Source organism: Wolffia australiana, chromosome 20 (assembly GCF_029677425.1).
Source record: "Wolffia australiana isolate 7733 chromosome 20, ASM2967742v1".
NCBI lineage: Eukaryota > Viridiplantae > Streptophyta > Magnoliopsida > Alismatales > Araceae > Wolffia > Wolffia australiana.
The window spans coordinates 4579771-4597192 of record NC_135854.1 but is presented as its reverse complement, the minus strand read 5'-3'; the positions used below and the strand labels follow the sequence as shown (position 1 = coordinate 4597192).

The 17422-nt window shown below is 39.7% G+C and overlaps 1 protein-coding gene across 1 annotated transcript; it reads right to left on the bottom strand.

Annotated features, from left to right (window-relative positions):
* Nucleotides 1–6047: 6047 nt before the first annotated feature.
* LOC144716233 (thylakoid lumenal 17.9 kDa protein, chloroplast) lies at nucleotides 6048–8530 on the bottom strand. The gene is made up of 4 exons (XM_078591330.1): nucleotides 8230–8530; nucleotides 7158–7275; nucleotides 6500–6569; nucleotides 6048–6427 (listed from the first exon to the last, which is right to left on the bottom strand). The coding sequence occupies exons 1-4, from the start codon at nucleotides 8478–8480 to the stop codon at nucleotides 6207–6209; spliced, it is 660 nt and encodes a 219-aa protein (XP_078447456.1). The 5' UTR covers nucleotides 8481–8530; the 3' UTR covers nucleotides 6048–6206.
* Between the last annotated feature and the right edge of the window lie 8892 nt (nucleotides 8531–17422).

Below are 17422 nucleotides of genomic sequence, written 5' to 3'. Positions count from 1 at the left end.
ACGAGGAGGAGCTTGGAACCCCACGAATTGAAACCTCAACCTATCAATTGTCTTAAATTGATATATGATTAAGTAATCAATATTCTAGACATAGTTAAGTAGTCATGTCAGCCAGTAAACATTACCAGGCATTTAGCCAGGAAGGTCGTGACAAGATTTAGAGAAATATGTAAATTTTATGTACCTCTCTTTTCAATGATAAACTTTCTTGAAGTCTTATAGACAATATTTTCATCAAGAATGGTCGGTTATTACCTTAATATCAGGAAAATGGTAATGGAACTGATATTATAGAAAGTTCAAATGATTATTCTGAAAATTTTAGAAAAAAAAATATGGTGAAGAGTGAATGAACCTTATGATCCCTTCGGATATGAACACCTCACTAAAATTTATGCACCTTTTGAAGAAGGATAAAATCTTAAATAGATGATGATATAATCCAATGTCTTCTTAATTTTTATGGTTTATCTCAAGACTGCAAAAAAATTGGAATGATATGCTATTATTTATCAAACATTCAGTACAATAATGTTAATGATAAACTAAAATTTGGTTATGAATAAAGCTTGTTGTTTATTCATAATTTCTTATTCTGAAAAAATAAATTTTATTTTAAATAAATTTCATTATTTTGGAAATTTTAAGGCATATAAATGAACCGCAGGAAAATTTTATTTAGGTCCCAATAAATCTCTAGCCTACGCATGGGAAAAATAGAGGAACTTATTAGAAAATTTTCAAATTATGGGGATAGAAAATTGGAAAAACTTTCCAAACATTTTATGCAGCTTTGAGATATTAAAATAGGAAAAAGATTCATAACCCTAGTGGAAGATGATATTCTGGATTTTTTTTTGAAAGTTTTGCTAAAAATGATGTTTATTATGTTGATCCTAACTCTAATGGAAGAAGTGGAAATTCTAAAAGAGGTGGGATGATAGATGTATGTAAGTAAAAAAAATATTTTTATTTGACAATGTGTAACATGATTTTTATCAATCATTTGACTAAACCTGACTTGCATATTCATCAATTAGAAATTTATGTTTTTATTTGACTACACGTGTGTAATATGATGCCTAATGATTCACCCATTATTTTCAGACATATATTTTGCTTTGTAATCATTTTTTTAGCTCTGACCATGAATTAGTGGATTATGTATGAACATGACATGGCCATCTATGACTTTAAAGACTAGAGAAATTGGTATGCATGGTTGAACCACATAGGGGAATGGTAAGTATACTTTTTTGGTTTTATCTTGGTGTAAATGGAGAGATGAGAATATGGAATGAAGGAGAACGATGACGTGGGATGAACAAAAGTGATGAATATGTTAACGAGTGATCGATGAACATGAATCCCTAAATCTCCTATTAAGGATCTAAAAAACTCATATCAAAGGTGTAAAACATGAATTTGAGTTTAGTAATGATGGAAAATAGGTATAAATAGAGATAAATGAGGGAAAACCTGATTCAAAACCACCAACATCAAACCTCATTAGCAGTGATGTTCTCATCAAATTCTGCATGTGCTTCGGTATGTTGCATAAGACTCAATGATTGACTAGAAGAGGAAAGAAACTCATATTCTTAAGAAGGAACAAATCAATTTTGACAATTCCAGGTGCACCTTTTTTTACATGGTTAGTCAATGCTACGAGTGCACAATGATGCATGAAAAATACATACTTTTGGAACATATTTAAAGATCAACACAGCTGATGATAAAAGGTCAAAAGGTGGGTCTGTTGCTAAAATTTCATCCAAACCCAATATTGGGGTAAAAGTTATGCTCCTTTCAATCCCATGCATTTCTGGCTATTGATTTCATAATTTCTCATTCACGCTGACTGTAATATGTCCAAATGAGGAGCCTCACATGAAATGTGTGCACACTTGGGCCACGACATGTGCACCCCTTTGTTCATCAACCGCCCCATCAGCCAGCAAATAAATGGGTCATTTTTCCATCTTGCCTGCAAATCAGGGGCATCACATATGTACATAAATAACTGAGATTCAAACTTGAGTGTACATTAAAATATAACTCATTTTTAAATAAAATTTCCTCATTTTAATATCTTTAAGTTATCTTTCCGTGCATGAGTCTTACTTCAAATATTTCATCAATTGTAGTGAAAAGCGAATGCATGTGTGAAAAGTAAAGATAAATGTGAAGCTTGCATAAAACACGATATGATGAAATAGAAATAGATGAATTATGCCTTAAACATCATAAATTATCTTAATTAACATGCCTAAATTCATGTTATCAGAGCACTGATTTTTTCTCCACACATATATGTTAAATGTTTTCCATGTTAGGTAAACATGCACCAAAAGGTTGGCTAAAACAGCACAGTTTATCCATAAATATTAGTAGACATTCTTCTACTTACTCTGAAACCATAAGAGCCATATATATTTGAAATGTAGATGCACATTATATAATCCAGAAGGCATTCTCCTATTGTAGCCTCACATCAAAAGGGACAAGTAAGGTAGTCTCTTGATCTTGGCGTTTGATTTCTATTTTATTATACCATAAATATACCTCTAAAAAATAAACAATTCAGATCAAGAAAAGGCAACTAATAATGATATTTTGTATTAAAAACATTAATTCCATGTTATCAATGAATTCTCTCCTGATTGACCTACTAATCTCTCATCACTCGCCACTTTTTATCCTTTTTTCCTTAGGAACTACATGCGCAAGACTCGTCCAATGACTATTAGAAGTTACATAAATCAATCTTCTAACCATTTCAATACTTTTTCTAAGTACTTCTTGGAAATAGGATTTACTTTTCTCCGGCATTGTCTAAATATTTTAGCAGTTTCCTTAGGAAAAATTCCATGAACACACATGAATGTACAAATTTCAATTTTATCTACAAACCAAGGGTAGATTTATAATTTGTAAGCATATTAAGCAGCTTTTTTCCTATTTCAAAGATAAAAATGTTGAAATAATAGCTGGATAATCTTGAATTAATGATACAAATTCATATTTCAAAGTAGATGGTAATGGGTTTAAAACAATGTTTGCTTCAAGAGAATGAGCATCATTTCCAATAAAATTCAAATATTTGTACTGGAAACTAATTTCAGCCTAATTTTCATGAAAATCATGATAACATAAGTAAAAAATACCATGAAAAAATATCTTCAGAATATTTTTTAGGTTTATTAATTTATAAAATATGACTTTAAACTTTTAGTTTGACCAAAAATAATGAGAGAATTTCTAAGATTTTTGGTCAACTTCATGTAAGCTGCAAAAAAAAAACTTGAAAATGAGATGTTATATTTTAAAAAGTATTCCAACGATCAACATGGTTTCCTAACAGAGCCATCAATTAAAATTGTACAAAGATATGTTCTGAATCCCCAAACTCATAAAGCTTTGGGAAAATATTAACAATTTGTTTTACATCAAGTAGTGACTTGGTGAAAATCATTCCTACTATTTCACCTATGATTCACATTGGATACACTTTTTATGTTGAAGATTTTATCGAGATCAAAAGTCATGTCCTTATTTCTTGCCCGTTCTTCATTCCTATTTTCTGGCCATGAGCTTTATTTAACGTATGATAAATTATGATAGTGAATCTGATAACATGAAAATGTATGCACATTATATTGTGACCTAAGTTTAATTTTTCAGATTATCGAGTCTAATATGTATGTTATTATATCATTTATGGTTAATTCATTTTTAGATGAATTTAATCACTTCCCTTAGTTTGATGTTTTAACAAAACTTCATGTTGCAGACTCACATTGAAATGGATGCCTTAATTCACAACATATGTTTTAAAAATGTGTCAATCATTGGATATCAGTACAAATATTGGTCTCTTGGTTTCTGTGGATTTAAAAGTTTCACGATTATATGCAGGAGACAGACTATAGGAGCAGAAGACTTTCATGACATTGGGGCATGTTAATCTTAACCACTAGAGACACATATTGAGGCAAATATGAAGAGTTTGTGGAGGAGAAGAGACAATCGATGGACAAGATCAAATCCAAGGAGAATAGAGTTGTCCATAGTTCCTCTCCCTCTCATATCTCAATCCCTATAGTGGGAGCAGTGGAAAACCAACAATTAGGCTTAATTATGTCATTTATGGATTCGGGTTTTTGATATATTTAATTTTCCTTAGGAGCACAAAGCGAGTAAGAGTCGAATCGATAGATAGAAACTATTAAGTGAAACTTCTAACTTTAATTTATATTTTGTGGCTGAAGTTATGTCATATTTTAACATATGGAGTTGTTGGATCGCGGTTCTACTTTGATCGTTATGGACCGGTAACAAACAACCTAATTTTAATAGCCAGCACAGTAACAATGAATATCGTTCCTTCTTTAGTGAGATTATATGAACAAAAACCAAAGTTTTTGGGATTTATATATATTCAAGAACTAAATCCAATTTAATAAAATTAAAATAGTGAAAATTAATTAAATACAGTTATAAGACAATGAGAAAATATCAATCATATTTAAAGTAATTTATCTATATTGCGTACAATAATTCTAGGAATTTTCATAAATTTTCTACAGAGTAATAATATTAATTGTAATTGAATATCTTAGTTGATGTTTTGTGTTGGTGGCGATGAGAGTGGAGTGGAGTGGATGAATGAAATATCGCTGCTGATTGGAACTGACATTGTGTGGATGCGCACCGACAAGAGACAGAACGGGCCCAAATGATATGTATTTATTATTGTCTGTGGGATGGAGATGGTGACAGATACATGTTTGTGAGTGCAAGAGTTGGTTGTGGGATGCCGCATAGTGAAACCTAGGTTATAGTCAACAAGGATAACCTAGGAAAAAGGATGAAGACGTAAGCTAGAAATTATAAGATTATATTAACCTTGTCATCATATGCCCAGTGGGCTGAGTGGTCCTTTCCCTTCACAAGTCATAAATCAGAACATTGTTCTTTCAATCCTTCACTCGAGAATAGACCCGACAGAGATGTATAATGAGAAAATTGTTCAGCCAATGGTAATTAGGAACATAATCCAAAGGTGCATTTTTTACAAATGAACGAGATAAAGAATGTGTGAATGATTTCGGGTCAATTAGTGAAATTCAGCTGAACATAGGAATTGATGAGTGGGTAGCTCCATTAGGTGACCTCTTTCTGACTCAAAACCAAGTGACTCCATGACAATATTTCAGAGTTTAGTGCTAACAATGGAGAAATTACCAAATTGTTCTTCCATATTGTTACAACTTCCTAGAAGTGTAGTGCACATTTAGTAACTTCCCTAGATCACTCCATTTCAATGTGGTCAAAACCTTAATGCTCTCAACTCCATTGTTTCTTCGTTGAATATCTTGAGAAATAACACCATTAATTTCTTATAATGTGTTCTCAAACATTATTAAATGAGATAGGCAATTTACGCATTATTTACCATTCCTTCTTTGTGTTTTATCTGAAAGTTATATGTTCAATTAATTTAGGATCCTCCTAAACTAGGAATTCATACTTCTCTTAGTTGCGCTGATAATGAATTTATGGAACAATAGGTTGTATTTTTTTTGGTTTCAATGATAAGAGAAATAAAATTGCGGCCCTAGGCTGATTTTTTTTTTGCAAATTGAAGGAAATAGCTACGCGTCTCCTTTTGCATTGAAATCGCATTTCGACCCATTATGGATGCATCAATATCAATAATAGAGGGAAGGATGGATTGGATACAACTAACATTTAGGGTAGATAACATTGATTCATTTCATTTAATAGTCTAATTGGATTTATTTGACCACATGAAATATCCTTATTCAGCTAATTTAAGTCATCCTAACAGCTCTTCAAAGGTGTGGACAGAAAAAAAGCATTGGTAAAAAAACTATTTTGTGGCCTAAACCTTTGGGAGATTGCAAAGGCTCAATTAGTCGGTGAAATTGCAATGATAGTCAAATGTGAAGAAGAAATGACAGAAGAGGCTTGATAATTCCCTTCAAGTTTGACACAACGTCATCGAATGTTGGAAGGATCAGTACACCAAGAATGATTATTAATGAATACCACAAGAAGAAGTTTATTACATGATTGTGTGTTTAGCTCAACATCATTCAATGTTAGAAGAATCAGTACACCATGGATGAACATCATGAACATGTACATTTATCAAAATGATGGTTGAGAAAGTGACCTGATCAGTCCATGGTTTCAAATTTGGGGGAATACCATCCCAGCTGCTCCACAATCTTATCCACTCTCTCCTCCTGCCCTTTGGAATCACCAAAGGCCGTGGTGAAGGGGTAGACATAAGTGACCTTAGTGGCCATGCATCTGTAGGCAACCACATCTCCCTTGACCAAGAACTCCATTACATCCCTTCCAAACCCTCCATCAACCTCTGCTTGCAGATACTGACCTGCAACAGAACAAAATCAAGTCATAATTGAAATATCATCCATAAAAATTTCTTCTCAGTTCATCGAATTACCACTCGGAGTCTCCTCAACATCCTGAAACTTCACATTCTTCTGTGTCCCCACAATAGCAATCTTCAGAGCCTGCCATAAATGAAACAGCAGTGATAATATTACGGTTTGGCATGTCCGCACGACGATGACGAGTGATTATGTTGCGATGTCGTATTTGACATTTTTACAAACAAAAATTTGGCAGAACTAACGGTCGACGTTGACGAGATCAACTGTCCATGATACCCATCATTGTAACTGTCAACCGTACAACAACCGGACAAATACATCATCATCAATGCCATTGAGGGCCAATGATGATGATGCGCAATAGACGAACCCAAGGAAATATTAGGGTTAGTATGTCCAGATGACAATGCCATGATTGGTATTTTTGACTAAAATTGACTGTTGACATTGTTTAACGACATCAACCATATGTTGTAACCATCATTGTCTACATTAATCCCCCATCAACCAAAATTTGACATCAAGATCTTCAATGTCAGCACAAGTTAAAACGATGATGAATTCTGTAGATGGTTGGCATCGACGGACGACGTCAACCGTCCAAAAAAATTTGTCCTCATCAACGTGAATGTGTGTTGATGACATTGAAGCTGACAAATCAATGAAATTATAGAGGGAAGAACGAGAGAAGAGAGAGAAACAACATACCTTGAGAGCATCATCTGAGGAGCTGTCACTGGGGATTATAAGAGGAAATGCAAATGAGGATGATTTAGGGTTTGTCGACACACACGAAGGGTTCACAGATGGACAAGGCCTTATCTTCCTGCATCGAAAATATCCATAAATCATCAAATTTATTATGATGATAGCATAACAACTTCTTAGCAAAGGGATCAGCCAACAAATGGTTCTGGAAGAAATATATTTCAAACATGGATTTAAATCATCCAATTATTGCGAGGATAGCAAACAAACTCGAACTTCTTTGCAAGGGATCAGCCAACAAATGGTTCTGGAAGAAATATATTTCAAACATGGATTTAAATCATCCAATTATTGCGAGGATAGCAAACAAACTCGAACTTCTTTGCAAGGGATCAGCCAACAAATGGTTCTGGAAGAAATATATTTCAAACATGGATTTAAATCATCCAATTATTGCGAGGATAGCAAAAAAACTCGAACTTCTTTGCAAGGGATCAGCCAACAAATGGTTCTGAAAGAAGAAATTTTCGAACATAAATTAAAATCCTTCAATTATCACGATGATAGCAAAAAACTCGAGCTTCATAGCAATGGATCACCCAACGAACGGTTCTGAAAGAAATAAAATTTCAAATCATCAAAATTATTACGAGGATGGCAAAAATACTCGAAATTCATAGCAAGGGAACAGCCAAGGAACAGTTCTGAGCGAAGCAATTTACAAACATGGATGAAAACAACCCAATTATCACAATGAAAGCGATTTAAAAAATCGCACTCTATCTCTAGGGTTCGGCCAACGAACGGTTCAGAAATAAGTAATTTTCAAACAAAAATAAAAATCATCCAATTATCACGATTATCGCAAAAAAACTCGAACTTCAAAGCCAAGGACCAGACAAGGAACGGTTCTCAGAGAAGTAATTTTCAAACACATATTTCAATCTCTGAATCAACGAACAGTAGAAAGACGAGAATAATCATCGAGAAAGGAAAGCAATGCTGATCACTGAAGTAAAAGTAAGTATATAGAAAAAATCAAGAAGTAAATACAAGAATTAGAGATCGTAACCCGTCTTCTAAGCCGAGTTTGAGGTCTCGGGACTGCGAGAAAGGGGTGGTTGGGGTAATCGCGGGGGATCCTGCGCTGCTGGGAAAGGGGATGGCCATGGACGGCGAGGAGAAGCTTAGAGCGAGAGAGAGTCCCAGCGGTGCGAGCAAGCTCGGCCATGGCGACCTCCTTCCTCTCTGCAACTCGCCCGAGCTCGCCCTCGGCGGAGCTCCTCCCATGGCGACGACGACACCATCAACCACACACTGCATTTTCTCTCTCTCTCTCTCTCTCTCTCTCTCTCTCTCTCTCTCGATATATATATATATATATATCGCACTATCTCTCTCTCTCTATATATATATATCGCACTATCTCTCTCTCTATATATCTCTCACTATCTCTCTTTATCTCTCTCTATATATATCTTTATATCTCTCACTATCTCTCTCTATATATATTTCTCTATCTCTCACTATCTCTCTCTATCTCTCTCTATTCTCTCTCTCTCTATCTCAATCTCTCTCGCTATCTCAATCTCTCTCTCTACTTCTCTCTGTAGTTCTCTAACTTAGAAGTAATGTTTGACGGTCCTAATCTGGGTTTGACAGTCAAGTCTATGGTGCACCATATTCTTCCTGGAGGAAGACATCCCAATTTTTAGGTGCATCCTTCTCGTTCCATCCAGAGTTCGTCCCGTCCCAAATATTTTCGTCTGCGTTCCATCTCGTACAATAACCGTCCCATGCAAGACGTTCTTCACCTCTTCTGATGCTCAGTTTTCCCTCTTGACTCTTGTTTGGTGCACTCTCGGCTCGCACTCGGCTCACTCTCGACTTTCTCTCTAATGCTCCCTCTCAGGTTTTACCTCTCAGTTCCTGCTTGATTCCCACAAGACTCATAAACCTTCCATTCCGCCGTCTAAGGCCCTAGGGGGTACTGTTATTTCGTCCATGGATAAAAAAGTGCCCCCCTACGGAGATCGCCTGTTCGAAGTGCATATCGGGACGAATACTAAACTGGGTCTCGGAAATGGGCTATCTAATATTTGTCTATATTGATATCTGGATTCTGGATATGACAATATTGGATAATGGTTGCTACAGTATTGATATCCATCACTGTTATCCGTCCTGATATTGGTATCCGTCCTTGTCTCAAATGTTGGATGATGCTATCGAATATCAACGTCAGATATCGGTTTCTTTGATATCCAACGCAAGAATAGAAATCAATTTTACAAGATATTATGATGCGCAACTAAACTTTTGGGAATCATATATAATGTTAGTTTTACCATTTTTCTATGTTCTAAAGGCTTGAGGTTAATTTTACCCTTATGAATTGGAACATAGTTTTGGCCCATAACAAAAAGGGTCTCACTGCTCTCAACATGGGACTTAATATGGTTACAATTAATCTCTCTAAACACTAAAGGTAGATCTCAAGGCCTTTAATTACCATTTGAGGTATCCAAAGTATTTATTACTACTAGAAACTTTTGTGTGTGTGGGATAATGTGTGCTTGTTATTAAACCAGTATTTGGATAACGGATACCAATTTTTAGTAGGCATTTTGATATCCAATATCCTACATCAGATTCAATATCCGGTACCAGCATATGCCGCTTCCAGCTTAACGACCAAAGGTGGAATAAAACAAGCTACCATTCACAAAGACGCCATTGATTATCTAAATCCAGGGATATTAATAATGGAAGAGTCCCTTTCCTTGGTCAAGGACAAGAGGACTGTCTGTTAACACCATGATGTATACTTTAGATTCAATCATCGGTGGGTTTGTGTCGTGTTAAACTGGTAACTCAGATTTGCTATCTCGTTCGTCGACAAAAGTGAAACACACGAGGAAGTACTGAAAGAGATAAAGTGACTTATACAAGAGTGGAAGGGGTGCACCTGATTGCCAGACACTATCGTTGGTACTTAAGGTAGACTGTTGACTAGGTCGAGTTGACCGTTGATCAGGTAGAATAGTGTGTTGACCATATTTAGTTGTCCATTGACTGAAATGACAATTGAACGGTTGGGTTGACTGTTGGCGGGCCTGGGTTTACCATTGACTGGTAGTCAGGTTGATTATTGACCGATCACTGGGTTGATTGTTGACCAGTAATTGGGTTGACCATTGGCCAGGTTGTTGGGTTGACCATTAATCAGTAGGGGTTGAACTTTGCCATCGGGGTTGTCCTCTTGGCTAGTGTGGGTTGACCCATTGTAGATTGGGTTGGTTAGTGACCAAGGGTTGAAGTTGACCATTGAACAATCAAAGGTTGATTAATGGATCTTGGATGTGGTTAGGTGAGCGGTGTTGTGTGTAATCAAGCGAATGGAATGGGGTCAGTGGAGAGAGATATATATATATAGAGAGAGAGAGACAGACCGACAGACAGAGAGGGATGGGGATCAAACGAACAGATGTAAATTGGAAAATGGCGAGGAAGGAAGAAGAGAAAACTAAAAAAGGTGGGAAAGGTGGGTGATGGCAAGAGATAGGCGATGAAGGAGGGAAAAATGAGTCGAAGGATGTCTCTTTAGGTGGAGGCGTTGACAACAACGAGGTTTATATCCCACATTGGTGGTCGTTGCGGCAGCTGAGATATCAGAGGGCAAAATGCTTGTACAAATCAAGCTTTTCAAAACAAATTTCACCACCTAAAACAATATTGAGTTTGGGATTTCATAGACCCATACTGAGGAAGAAGGTGGGAAGAGAGAGGCTGAATGATGGTGACAATTGTTGCAACTCTGATGGGCGGGCATGCCTACATGTATAAAAATATGGAGTTGTGTACGGTGTGGAAGTTATGTATGGTCATCTGTTGGTTGTCACGGGTGCTGCCAATGGAGGTAGCGGCTGCGGGTGTGGCTACGACATCATTGACTCATTGGTGGCATCTCCACTATAAACCTTACATAAAGTTCGGTTTGATTTGGGTCTTGTACGTCCTCGTTCGGGTTTGATGGTCTGTGTTTTTAGCAAGGATGATGTAACACGATCGGGTTCTGGGATCGAACGACTCTTGTTACGCCAAAGGAAGGGCTAGTGCGGTCATATCATATAGCGGAGACGAGTAATGATGATGTCATGTTAATGATAATACGACAATAAAATCGATGAGAAGTATGAATTCGGTGTCGACATGCACCAACATCCACTAGGCTACGGCAAGCAGGACCTGGGAATGCCACTAGGTTCCCGATGATCCGGATATCGGGTTGAAGGCCGACGGTGCGAGCTCGGCTACTACCGCTTTTTGCACACACCCTCGAAGGTCCCAACCAAGGATGTCCCTGAAGAAATCCTAACCGTCAGAATGTGAATCCTATCTATCACTAATCTAACCCCGGCGGTGGAGAAAACGTTCGGAGGCACTGAAAGAAATAATATAACGCCGTTGGGGGAGTCAATGAGCGTACCAGAATGGTAGGCTCGGGAGGTGTCTTCTTCGGCAACCGTGGAAGGCGAGCAACAAGGTGCGACAGCGTCAGGGCAGGGGGGGGGGTGCAACCGGCACCACGGTCAGCCGAGATTGGATGCCGAGATTGGAGACTATGGGGCGGCCGCAGGATTGGCCAGGCGCGTCCGAGAGAATGGCGACAGGATGGCCGAGGGGCGGCCCTTGGGAGGAAGACCTCAGGTCAATCGTGGGGTGGCGGCCTCCGGTTGGCGGCAGACGGCAGAGCAACGGCCTCCGAGCGATGGCAGGACGGCGGCCTCTGATTCACGGTAGGGCATGGTGGCCTCCGGTTTGCCGCGGGTCGCGGCGGCCTTTGGTCAGTTGGGGTCGCCGCGGCCTTCGGTCGGTCGTGGGTCGTGGCTGCCTTCGATCGGCCTTGGGCGCGGCGCCTCAAGTCGGTTGCAGGGTGCGGCGGCCTCGGTCGGCTTGGGCGACCGCGGAGGCTTGGGCGGCTACAGTCACCGATGGCGGCCGCGGTCGCCGATGGCTGCCGCGGAGGCTTGGGCGGCCGCGGAGGCTTGGGCGGCCGCGGTGGCTTGGGCGGCCGCGGTCGGGCCTCGGCGGCTGCTGGCGGCCCTCGGCGGCCGTGGTGGCCCTAAGGGGCCGCTGGCAGCGCTGGGCAGCCTCAGGAGCAGTCGCCGAAACTCCGGCGACGGTGGCGGAGACGGCGGTTTCCGGTGATAGCGGCAGCGGTTTCCGGCTAACTTTAGGTTTTCCTTTCTCTCTCCTAACTTTGCAGTGGCATTTTTGTAAATATGTCGAATACTAAAAAAAATACTAAAAATCAGAAAAATAGCTAAAAATCACATTTTCTTGAATCTTCTTCTCTTCTCCCTTCCTAGGGGCGGGCCCCACCTTTTATAGTGGCAAATATGGGCCTTGTCCCCTTAAAAATAAAGGAGAAAAAGGCCCAATTAAAAATTAGGGCCCCCTAATCGGAGAGAGAGAGAGAGCGGCACACGACTATACCTACACGTGCTAACACACACGCAACGTGTAGGTTTGTACAACTGTTCAGACACGTGCGAATAAACAAAAACAAACAAATAATTGGCCGACATACATGGCCTACTAAACAAGAAAATGCAAGTAAAGATAACATCAAACCTTGTTGGGCCATTGACGAGGCCGGGTACTCCGAACGCTGGGTCTTATGCGTGAGCCTTCACGTGACGAAGTGGATGAACAAGGGCTTCAAAGTTGGATGGTCCCCCATCAAAGGACCTAAATCTTACTTAAAGTTCAGTCTTATCTGACCCAGATTAGGGTTTGATGGTCCGGGTTTTTAATGAGACCTAAGACTTAAAAGTTTGGTCCAATTCCAGTCCAGTCTTGTCCAAACCTAGTGCAGGTTTAACAGTCCAGCTTTGTAGCAAAGATCGAAACTTTACCTAAAGTTTAGTCCGGTTCTAGTTCGGTCTTGTCCAGTCCCAATACGATCTTAGCCAGGTCCATATCATGTCATTTTGACTAAATAAAGTCAAAGAATGAGAGTCAAAATAAAAATTGTCATGGAAATATCATAAAAGGAGATTATGTATTTCAAAGCAATCCATAAAGTCCATGTTGGAGGATGAAAAGAGGAATAAAAGAAAAGGAAGAATACAATAATAATTGTTTATTAATGAATATCTGGTCCGACTAGCAGGCCCGCCCCCTCTAAAATAGTGAACCGACAGTTCCGTGTAGGTCTAATCTGACCGGTCCTTGGTCCAAAATGCCAAACTCTATATATAGCTCTTTCAAGTGGAGCTCGATGTGATTCCATAGACAAGTCAGATTTGGAGAGAGAGAGAGAGAGTGAGAGAGATAGAGAGATGAGAGTTGGGGCCTATACATTAATGGGCGGGAAACGGAGAGATGGTTAGGCTAGGATTGTTAGGGGGGAGTTCAGTGATGGCGGAGAAGGTGCAATTGATAAAGAGGAGGAAGCTAGTATTGGAGTGAGGATCACTATTGGGAGAGGAGGGGGGAGCATGAGCCAGTGGGGGTTGACCACCAAAAAAATAATTATGTAATAATTAATATCCAATCAACATTCGATTTGACCTTCAGATCAGATCTTGCTTGACAAACCAGTCCACCCTGAAATGGCAAACTGTTAGTCTGAGTTTGGTCCAGTGGAGTTCCCAGTCCAAAATGTCATACCCTATTTATAGGTCTTTCAAGTAGGGCCAAAATTATGAAAGGGGGAATAGAGAGACAATTAGGCTAGGGTTTCCAAGGGCGAAGGGGTTATTGATGACATGGAGGAAGAGGGAGCTTGGGTTGGAGGTGGGGGATCGCGACCTGAAGAGGAGGGGTAGCAAGAGCTAGTGGAAGGGAGTGGGGAGCGCGAGGAGGGGGATGAGGTTTGAACAACAAAAAATTATAGTTATTTATTAATTAATATCCAGTTTCAGTTTGGTTTAATCTTCTAGATCTAAGCCTGACTGGTCAGTAAACCTGACAGGTCGGTAAGCCTAACAGGTTGGACCGATAGTCCTAGTTTGGTCCGGTCCAACCGGTCCGCAGTCCAAAATGTCGAACCCTACTTAACAGATCTTTCAAGTTGGGGGTTATAAATTTGAAAGGCGGGAAAGGGGGAGCCCGCTAGGCTAGGTTTTCCAAGGGGGAGTTCAGATATGGCGGAGCAAGAGCCAGTGGGTGGGAGTGGGGAGCGCAAGGAGGGAGACGAGGGCTTGACCAACAAAAAAATTATAGTTATTTATTAATTAATATCCGGTCGTTTTTTGGTTTAACCGTCTAGATCTAAGCCTGACAGGTTGGTATACTGTGAAATAGACATGGTTGTTCTATTCTGTTCATTTGAAGTGAACAAAAAATTTGCACAAAAAGAACGGCACAAGTTCTCAGAAATTCTCAGAAAAAATGTTTAGAGTATTTTTTCTCACTAAGTGCGGATATATTATTAAAGTAACAGTCTTAGTTATTCAAATGATCTTAATAAAAAGATTAAGTTAAGGCAATAAATAATTTATCAAACAGTCGCTCAAATAAGAGCATACTAAATATAATATTCATACAACAATTAAATAAAAAAGGTAAAATTTGATAAATTAACTACAAAAAATTAAAAAAGTGAATAATAAAAAACAAATATATAAAGAACGACATCGGAACAAACAAAAAATAAACATAGAACAAGGAGATAATAACAATGTTTTATTTTGACAAAACGTTTCTCAAATAAAAAATATTGTACAAGAACATGGGAAGGTGTGGGGGGGGGAGGAGAAAGTCAATCAGGCCTGGCTGAGGCTGACGTCCTCGTCCATGAAGTGCTTCCAGTACCAGTGTTTCTTCTAGACTCGTTCCGTCATCTCGTCGATAGGAATCCCCTTCGTCTCTGGCAGAAGAAACATGACGAACACGCACATCGGAGCGATCCAAACTGCGAAGAAGAAGAAGATCCCCGCCCGCATATGACACATCATGGAGAGAAACAATTGTGCGACGACGAAGGTGAAGAGCATGTTCGAGCTGACGGCGAAGCTGTTGTCCGCTGTTCTCGTCTCCAGCGTGAAGATCTTTAAAAAATAAACATATGTTTATTCTTTAAAAAAGGATTAAAATAAATTCGCACAAAGCGAACGATTCTAACCGCACATGGGTGTGTGCGATGATCCGTGCGAATTTATTAATGTTTTGTTCGGTTTTCCGAACAGAACGAACAAATCGCACAAAACGAACGGAACAACCATGTCTACCGTAAAAAAAATGGCGTACCGACAGTCCCAGTTCGGTCCGGTCCGACCGGTCCCCAGTCCAAAATGTAGAACCCTACTTAACTGATCTTTCAAGTTGGGGGGTATAAATTTTAACTGATTTTTCAAGTTGGGGGTATAAATTTGAGGGTTAATATCACGGTTCAGCCCAAACTTTTCCGAAAATACGAGTTATAGCCCTAAATTTTTTTTCGCCGCGGCACAGCCCGAACTCCCTATTTGGTCCGCCGCCATAGCCCGGCTGTGACGTGGAATCGAAGTGGCTGCCAGGTGGGTTTCCGGTGGAGTCCACCTAGGCGGAATCCACCTGGCAGCCACGTGGATTCCACGTCATAACGGGATTTGAAGAAAGTCAGAAATAAGTTATCGATTAGTCCGTCCAAGTAGAATCACCCGGGAGAGAGATCAAAAAGGTGGAGAAGGAGAAGGAGACGGTGGAGAAGGAGAAAGGAAGGGCGTGAGAGAGAAGGGGCTTCCGCGCTGATCAACGCCTTCTACAGTGGAATCGTTGCGAGTTTCTTCTTGGCTACGGGAGTTCCACGAGGTAGGGTTCATTGCCGTCGTCAGGGGCTGCCTTATTATCTCCCCCATTGGTCTTGTTCATCCAAGGAAGGTGCTCTGTGTCCCTACTAATCTTCTTATTATGCAGCTCGTTCTTTTTTGCTGCGTCACTTCGGCGATCTATAGGGCATTTAGTCTTACCGTTTTATGCACATTCCACCTTATATCTTCACCGACAATGTCCATCCAACTGCATATTCCTCTTCCCAAATCCATTGAGCCATTTTTCTCTTCTTCCTCTCTCTCTCACGAATAGAACACCTAGGTTCATATCAGAGTCCACTTCAACTAAAACACTTTCCGTAGCCCTTCAGGCCCACTGATCTGCTAATTAGAGGACCAAGATATACCTATATAATGTTAACACAAACTCTATAATGTTAACTTCCTCAAGCTGATATTGATATGAGGAAACTCGTATAAAACCAGAGCGAACATCTATTTAACAGAATTTGAAATATTTCAGTAAAAATCGATCAACATTGATAACAGGTTCCTCCACAAATCAGAAAAGAGAATGTAGCCAATAAAGAGAGATCAGACAAAGATGAACGTTGATAGAGTTTATGGAGATTTCCTGTGAGCTCTCCCTTTCTGGTTTGCAGGCCTGATCCTGCTCACCAGCCCCCAGTCTGCTCTTAGCAACTGAATAATTGAAAGAATGTAGGGTTGTTCACATAGTAGGGTTCTTTTCTTTATGTTATTTACTATGTGATAATAACTCTGTGCTCTATGACGTTGTAGAGGTTGGCATTGGCCTTCTGGGCTATGGCGCCTTCTTTGCATTTTTAGGCGTTGTTCTCTTCTTTGACAGGGGACTTTTGGCTGTCGAAAGCATATTCCACCTTCTGCCAGTTTGATTCGTCATCATAGTCACACTTGGTGTGCATTGGAGAACTTGTTTGTTTTCATTTCTTCCAACAACTGGTTCACACTATCCCACCTATCATGACAAAGACATCATCAGATCAAAGTGAGACAGTTTAAACGATTTAAAAAAAAATAATCAGAAACTTACCTATCATTTTTAGCTTAAACTGACAACAACAAGCAATAAGCTACCACACTGGGCACGCTGCCAAGCAATAAGCTACCACACTTGAATCATAATTTCATGAATAAACATGCGTTAGACATGCTATCAGAACCAAGGTTGCAAGTTGAAATCCCGCAAAATTCAACACAACCTGCATCAGAGAGCATCGGATGACATCTGGATAAGCTAAATTCATGAACAAAGAGGCAGAAAAAACCGAGAATTGAAACGGAAAAACGGATATGATGGTCTTGACGGGGTTGAATTTGTAGTGGACGGGGGAGGCAAGGCAGGTGAGATGGTAGATCTTGTCGACCTCGAGCAGCAGCGGCTCGACCACATCGTGCCGGATGAGCTCAAATCGAGGATTACCAAAGTGGTGCATCACGTTCTCCTTCCTCCCCGTGAAG